At 39.8% G+C, this 8520-nt stretch overlaps 1 protein-coding gene across 1 annotated transcript; it reads left to right on the plus strand.

The window, feature by feature from the left end:
• The first annotated feature begins 1031 nt into the window (after positions 1-1031).
• LOC120570172 (ladderlectin-like) lies at positions 1032-4489 on the plus strand. Its single transcript, XM_039818424.1, has 7 exons — positions 1032-1106; positions 1338-1394; positions 2268-2330; positions 2779-2868; positions 3246-3380; positions 3947-4061; positions 4152-4489. Exons 3-7 carry the CDS (start codon positions 2268-2270, stop codon positions 4217-4219), a joined length of 471 nt encoding a protein of 156 aa, XP_039674358.1. The 5' UTR covers positions 1032-1106; positions 1338-1394; the 3' UTR covers positions 4220-4489.
• The last annotated feature ends 4031 nt before the right edge of the window (positions 4490-8520 follow it).

Here is an 8520-nt window from a genome sequence, read left to right on the forward strand (position 1 = left end):
CACTGGGCTGCGGCCTTTTGTGAAATAATGTTGCTCCTATATTTGCAAATATATCTTTTTTAATAAAATACAAAAACCCAACTTGGTTTTAGTCTCAGTCTGTCTTATTTGATTCAATTTACTAAACTCTGAAAACTCTTCCCCCTGCTGCAAAGGAAACTTCCACGACAGTGCTACTGTTCATCACACCCCCAACCGGCCCGTCAGACACCGCCTACCAAGAGTCTGGGTCTGCCGAGGTTTCTTCCTAAAAGGGAGTTTTTCCTTGCCACTGTCGCAATAGCCACTGCTAATGCTTGCTCTTGAGGGAATTACTGTAATTGTTGGGGTTTTGGAATTTATAGAGTGTGGTCTAGACCTACTCTATCTGTAAAGTGTCTCGAGATAACTTTTTTATGATTTGATACTATGAATAAAATTGAATTGAATTGAGTCAGTCAGTCGCGTGAATCAGTCGGCTACATTGTCATGAGTGCTTGAGTCATCAAGTGAGAGAGCTAGTCATGCGAATTAGCCGACTACGTTGTCATGAGTTGATCTGTAGCAGACGAGCGAGTGAAGTTTCTCCTCGAGTCAGGGTGAAAGCAAATCCACAACAAAAGCCATTCTTTAATTTCTGAAATAAAATGCTTATAGATTATAGGTTTGGTGTACCAGTAGCATATCAAAATTAGGTTGATCGATTTAAAAAAGAAATGTCTACATTGAAAGCCTATATATTGCTTAGGCTGCACTAAGTTAAGTAAAAATGCTTTCTTTCCCGTGACTAAATGGCTCTCCTGTGAGCAGCTGCATGAGGTGGCAAGTAGGACTGAGTTTTCTTGGTGATTTAGCAATACTGACTCAAGTGACTCAAGTGACTCCGCACAACCCGGATCAGTTTAGTGAGAGACTCAGTAAAACTACTAAGACTGAGTAAAACTCAAATCCTTAAAAGGAATCGAGCGTTTTCCAGGCCTATCACTGACCCTGACTTTAACACCCTGTTAAATATCAAGTCTTTACCTGCGTCATCATGATTAAGACCACTCCCCTTTCTAAGGTATATAAGTGACTCTCTTTTCCCTCCAAAACAAACCAAACCAGGCATTACAAAGATTACTGATGTGAGTTGAATGGACGATTTCACATTGTATTATCATTATCATTGAAAGAAAGATTTGCCTGAAAAATGTATAAATGTTGTTGATGCTAGATTGCAGAGTTTATTCTGTTGAGTAAAGATAAAAATGAGTGCAGATTGTGAATGCATTAATGATGTAAATCAGGTGAAGTTTGACCTAATTTGTTATTATTGAGTGTTTAAAGCTATTCAGATCTGTGACATTTTCTTTCAGTGACAGTCATCAGCTTGTTCTTCTCCTCTGTGTCAGCCAATCACCACCTCAGCAAAGGTATTTATATTTCAATGTATTATCACAATTTCATCTATTTTACTTTTATTAATAAAAAATCTTGTCTGTATCGAGAGGACATTTTTGGGGGAGAGAATGAGTGCTTACCCCAAGTGCAGCAGTTTAAGTTCCTCTAGTCTTGTATGCTGACTTTGTTTAAAGGTCCCATGGCATGAAAATATCACTTTATGAGGTCTTTTAATATTAATATGCGTTCCCCCATCCTGCCTATGGTCCCCAATTGGCTAGAAATGGTGATAGGTGTAAACCGAGCCCTGCTCTGCCTTTGAGAAAATGAAAGCTCAGATGAGCCGTTCTGGAATCTTGCTTGTTATGAGGTCATAACAAGCAAGGTTACCTCCCCTTTCTCTGCTTTGCCCGCCCAGAGAATTTGGCCAACCCATGGGAGAGAGACATCATGGCTTTCAAACGAGAAAAGTGGCAGTTGGTCAAGGCCACACCCCCACCCTCCACCTTGCCCCACCCTCTCTCCTCCTCAATAGCTAGAGACACAAAAATGGCACATCCTAAGGAAAGCTCATTGTGGGACTGGCTCTAGTGGCTGTAATTCTGCACCAAGGCTGAATTTCGGGAAAGAGACTTCAGATATAGTATTAGGGGACCACTAAGGTCTATATAAAAGAGACTTCAGATACAGTATTAGGGGACCACTAAGGTCTATATAAAAGAGACTTCAGATACAGTATTAGGGGACCACTAAGGTCTATATAAAAGAGACTTCAGATACAGTATTAGGGGACCACTAAGGTCTATATAAAAGAGACTTCAGATACAGTATTAGGGGACCACTAAGGTCTATATAAAAGCATCCAAAGAGCACCATGTCATGGGAAGTTTAACTTCTTTCCACAGATGACGTCAGTCTTTCCGTTTGCTTTGTTGCTCTGTTTGTCCAGCGGACTGTTGACTGCATATGTAAGTACACTCTTAAGAAATAAATCACTAAAATAAGTAAAATAATAAAAATTTGCTGTGTAGATACAGTAAAAATACACTTTCTGTTATTATACACAGCTTTTAACAAAAAGTTAATTCTTTTTAATTTGTAAATGTTTGTTAAGAATAGTTGCACTCTTTAATGTTCATTGAAAATTGTGGGCTGATAAAACTTGTGCTCCAGGGACCATATTCGTATAACATCTAAAGCTAAATGTAGCTCTTAACTGGCTGAGTTAGAGGCTGTTAAAGTCTTGTCTAACTTATAATAAACAGGTCAGAACAGTATCTCTGACTCGTTGGGTTGCTCTGATTGTAGTCTTGCATTGCCAGCTCTATCTCCACAGCACAGAGGAGGAACTATCCATAAATGAACAGTTGTCGATATAGACTAGTCTGATTGTTTTTGGCTTATTTGTTCATACAGGGTGCACCTTGCTGCCCTCCTGGTTGGACTCAGTTTGGCTCTCGCTGTTTCGCTTTCTACATCCAGGCAAAGACCTGGTCCGATGCAGAGGTACAGCAGTTCTATCCATCATAACACATGTATGCTTAATACCAATGTACTGTAAAACTTTACTGCAGTAAAACTAGTAATACCACATAATTAGGAAAATGATCAAACTCTCCCGAGACATGAACACCCGTTAATACCAATGATACTTACATACTTTTATTTAAGTAATATTTTCATTGCAGAAGATTTACTGTAACAGAGTATTTTTACAGTATGGTATTAGTATTAAGTAAAGGATCTGAATACTTCTTCCACTACTGATTAAAAGTATAAAAATGTTCCATATGACTATAAAACTGCCCTGAGATCTGTTAATAATGGGATTATGTTTTTGTTTCTTTCTAAATGTTTTAAACTGATGACATTGTCTCCATTAGCTCTTCTGCCAGTCCGCTGGTGGGAATCTGGCTTCCATCCACTCAGATAAAGAACATGGATTCATCAAAAACTACATTTTCCAAATGACCGGTGCACAGACAACTGCCTGGATCGGAGGCACCGACGCAGTGAAGGTGAGACTTTTATCATCACACAGGAAGTGATGTCACCTGTCTCTCTGCCTGTTCTATGAAGCATTCGTACATATAGCTGTCAAAAGTAAGCTCTGTAATCTGTATGTATTCCACGTATTTATTACTGTCAGCAGCACATTGACTGCTGCTGTATAAGAGCATGAAGATCCCCGTAGGGAGGAGGATGGGGGGGGGGGGGTGTTTGGCTCCTAAAACACAGGGCTTTGAAGCCGGGGATCAGAGTTCTGAAGAAGTTAAGAAGAAAACAAAAGACTAACACCCTGTAAACGAGTGTTCATGTCCTGAATCCTGATCTTAACTAGTTGTTTTGGTGTACAGTACCCGGCTGTCATGTGACCGGCAGGCGGTCGACTAATTTCGTAGGATTTCTTACATATTTAGACGATTGTGCCTACGTTTTCATACAATATCTTACAAACCTGTTCATGAGAATGTGTTGCGTCTCATGAGTTGTTGTAGAAAATAAGAAGTCTTTTTTCCTGAATGAGTATTAAAACAAAATCTCTTGATTTCACTTTGACTTTAAACCAATCTTTCTCCTCCAGGTGTTTACGTGGTTCTGGTCTGATGGATCCAAATTCGACTACGCAAGCTGGAATGCGGGGGAGCCTAACAACGCTGGTGGAAATGAGTTCTGTCTTACCATGAACTGGGGTGGAGGTAAAAAATATTTAAAAGATTTTGTTGTATGTTGCACTTTTAAATATAAAAGTTGTAATCAGTTACATTGGTTGTAAACTCTCTCTACAGCAAACTGGAACGACTTGGCTTGTGCCGAACAGGTTTCTTTCGTGTGCTCCATGAACCTGTGTGTGTAACTCTACCACACCATCATGATGCCTCTACAGCTCATCTATAATCTCTATCATTGATTCACTTTCAGTTTGTTCAGCAGACAGAAACAGCTCTCTGCTGACAGATGACTCACTTTCACTTGTTTATAATCTGAAGAGTTAGGGAACAGTTCACATTTGGGTTTAAAATTAGACAGAAACTGGCTCACTGAGCTGGACAAAAACAAATCAGTAATTGGACTTTTAATCTACAGTAAATAACATAAAACGAAATACAGAAAACATTTGAATAGTCACACATCTTTTACATTTTAGCGTACGGTAAATATGAAGTTCCCTCAAGCAGACATTAGTTTAGCATAAAGATTGGAAACAGGGGAAACAGCTAGCCTAGCTTAGCATAAAGACTGGAAACAGCTAGAATGACTCTGTCCAAAGGTCAACCTACCAGACATGAGTGATGATGATCTTTTCATCCAAAATGTCCAGATAGAAAATAAAAGTGTATATTTTGTCGGACCTTTCTGTGATACAAGAGGAGAATGCAACTGTAATAACACGTCATAATAACTATTAATAATTCATATAGTCCACTGGTTTAATGAACTGGTTCCTTTTTATTCTTAAAACTTATGTGTTGTGTTCTTTATTCATCTGATTTCCTTTACTATATAATCAACAAAGCATTCAAAAATAAAAGACATATTGTCACATAAACAGTGTCTGGTCCTGTTGTTGTTGTCTAAAAGGGACACATCATTAATATTTACCCTGGGGCCTTGAAGTCACATACATATCCCTGTTCTGCTCAATTATTGTTATCCCCCGGTGGAGACAAAATGTACCCCCCCTCCCACACCTCAAAGTGATCGATATTACGTCACCAATAACCTAGACCCTATATTAATTAAAGCCTAAATAATAAGTGTTTTAAACTAAGTGAAGTGCTGTAACATGAACAGTCTATGCAGAGAACGATAAACTCTGAGCATCAGTTGCTGGTTTTATTCAGCTGCTACAGAGCTTCAGGACGCCGGCTACCAGCGGCAGCTGTTTAGCCACCAAAAGGTGACTGTGAGCCGGCTACAGGCATCACCAGATGACCGTCCTTTCAGGGGCCGTGGTGGTGGAGTCAAGCCAGAAAAAGTGAGCATAATGCAGCGATGACAGTTAATTTTAGGCACAAACACTCCCAAGGAACGAACGAGCGTTTCAGAAATAATAAAACTTTATTCTTAATTGTCACATACACACAGTACAATGTAGTGAAATTCTATTACTGCATTTAACTGGATGCATCCAGGGAGCAACTTGGGGTTCAGTGTCCTGCTCAGGGACACTTTTACATATGGTCAGATGACCTGGGATTGATCCACCAACCTTGTGGTTGACCGCAACCATTTTACCTCTGGCCCACAAGCCACCCGAGGGTGAAATTTTTTTGTCAAATGCCCTCTCTGGCTTGTAAGCGTTGTGTTTCATGTTTACACCACATTGTGCTATTTCATTTTGAGATTATTTGCATGAATAAGTGTTTTGGCATTCACGGCCAAGTGGCATTTCATTAATCCATAGTTTAAGGAGAGGGATTTAATGTTTAATGTTTTGCATGTTTTGTTTTGTTGTGCATGATCAACCCCTTTTCCTCTTCTTCCTTTTTCACAAAAGCGCACCGTACATATAGTGGAAACTGTCAGACACCTTGAGAGGTGATTTAACTGTCAAAAGAGTGAAAAACAATCCAAAGCATCAGAATAATAGCATCTAACTTTACTGAACAGCTGTGGCTGGAAATGGCAAAAGAAGATATTGTGCACATGAAAAACATGCAAAGCAACAAAATATGGCCTAGCCTTTTACAGAAAATAGTCACATCTAACTCCCAATGTAATCATGAATATTTTCAAAGTTAACTGCAATTTAAGTAGACATTTTTTTCCCAGTAACTGTAACAGATTACATTTACCTTTATTAAGTCTGTTACATGTAACTAGTTCCTCCCCAACACTGTTTAAAAGCCAACAGACAGACGGTGATGTGTTAGCTCAGGGTCTCCAGCAGAGGGCAGACATTTTGTTTTATAGATCCAGCTGCTGAACCTCTGGATCTGATGATGTTTCTGCCTCTCAGTCAAGGGTGTAGGTTTGGTTAACACATTGATGGTGGGGACACATTATAACTGGGGGGTCTGGGGGTCGTCCTTCATAAAATATTGTCTGTCAAACTCTTCATTTCCTGCATTCTGGTAAACTTTTAAGCAACAATTTTTGGTGCAAATTTCTTTATTTATGTAAAGGAAATGATTATTCTCCTTTATTGTTCAAAACTTTCTTCACATTCAAAACATTACATGTGTTTCAGGACATGTTATTTTTTAGGAATCATGTCCATCTCAACAGTTAATCTGTTAGAGAATGACCTCCAAAGTTTAAATCGACATGAATCTATCTTTATTTTTCACTTCCTGTTGTGTTCTTTAATTACACAGTTCTATTTTTAGAAACATATTGTGAGCCTCCTCAACGGTTATTTTTTTCTATTTTTGGGAGTGGGTTTTTCATAGTTTTTGAGTGAGAGAAATCTGCGTCTTCTAAATATTGGGGGGAGACATATCCCCTGCATCCCAACTGAAGTCTACACCTATGACCTCAGTGGATCAACTCTGTCACACTGCTCACAGCTGGAGACCTCTGATGATCAATACAACTTTATCATCATTATTTATTCATCTTTTTCATGCTTAAGTTAACAGAACACAAACGCAACTAGAAAATGTATGAATAAAGGCAAAATATATACAAGTTATCTTAAATAGTAAAACAAGTTTTTAAAAACCATTAAACAGTGGTTAATGTAAGTTAGCAGCATGAAACGATTGTGCAAAACAGGGATTCAAGTTCTTTCAGTCTTTGGAAGTGTGTGTGTGTGTGTGTGTGTGTGTGTGTGTGTGTGTGTGTGTGTGTGTGTGTGTGTGTGGGGGGCGGGGGACAGTCTTTACCGCCCGCGAAAGAAGCTGTGTTTCAGCCCATTTGTTTTACATGTTATTGCTCTGTACCCACTCTCGGAAGGGAGGGGTGAGAAAGATGTGTTAGGTCCTTTTTGTGCATTTCGCCGCCGAAATAGGAAGTGGGTGTAACTCAAGTGTACGTTGTCCAACTGGCTCGAAACTTTTCAGGATTCATAAGAGTCCAACCCTGGGGACAAATAAAGGCCGATATTTACTTAAAGTCATAGCGCCCCCTAGTGGCAACAGGAAGTAGGCCCAAAAGTCAAGGTGCTATACTTTAACGAACTCCTTCGGCCTTCTAACTTGGTCTGTAACATCTCAACACCTTAACGAAGAAAAGTTATTAAAAGAAAAACTTTTTGTCAGACTGTGTGGGTGTGGGTGTGGCTTGGCGGCCATTTTGAGTGTTTAGCGATGAACAAAGAAGTTGTTGTAACTTGAGTGTATGTTGTCGTATTTAGGTCGACACGTAAAGGCCAAAATTGACTTTTGGTCATAGCGCCCCCCGCTGGCAACAGGAAATGCGCCTTTTATGACAAACATCATCCGATTTACATGAAACTTATAATGTGTGGTCTACATGTGATACTGAGCTGCCACCTATACTTTAACCACGCCCACTTACTCAGGTTTGACCCCCTTTCATAACATTTGAACCGTTTAAGATAGAGTCTTGTGGGAGGTGTCACTGAACTCAGCACAGTTTCTTTTTAATTAGTGATGGTTTGACCCGCCCCCTAAGCTTTAACCACGCCCCCTTTTATAACTAATGACCCATTTGATGTAGACCCTTGTGTTGGAACCATCAGTGGTGTTAAATCTGATTTTAACCAAAAGGCCTCAGATTAAACTGACCTCTGGATACAAGACACACATGTGCTCAGAGACAAAGGAACATATGGCCAAGACAAAGGAATCTTGGCCTGTAGGTAAACCCCAAAGCCTGGTTAATTCACACCTCTATGCGAAAGTGCCAGCCAGAAGGGAAACGCCTCACAACTGGCAGGAAGTCAAAGGACTACAAGATTGTAGTCTTCACCCTATCAAGAGTTTTGAGTCTTTCTATTGGTTCAGCGGGACCATAAACACAGCAGGGGGTCTTAACCTATAAATAACCTGATCCTAGGAAACTTCCTTGTCTTCACTTGCAACTCCCGTTGCTGACAGGAGGCGTGCAAGTGCTTGTGCTCAACTTCTATTTTCTGGAGAAAGTGGATTTAATTTCGGAGGATCCTATGAAAAATGCACCAGTGTTTTTCATAACTGCAGTGAGAAGGAAACAACGTTTTTCTTCTCAAAGTCGACCAAACTTTCCCCC

The sequence above is a fragment of the Perca fluviatilis genome, chromosome 12 (assembly GCF_010015445.1).
Source record: "Perca fluviatilis chromosome 12, GENO_Pfluv_1.0, whole genome shotgun sequence".
NCBI classification, from domain to species: Eukaryota; Metazoa; Chordata; class Actinopteri; order Perciformes; family Percidae; genus Perca; species Perca fluviatilis.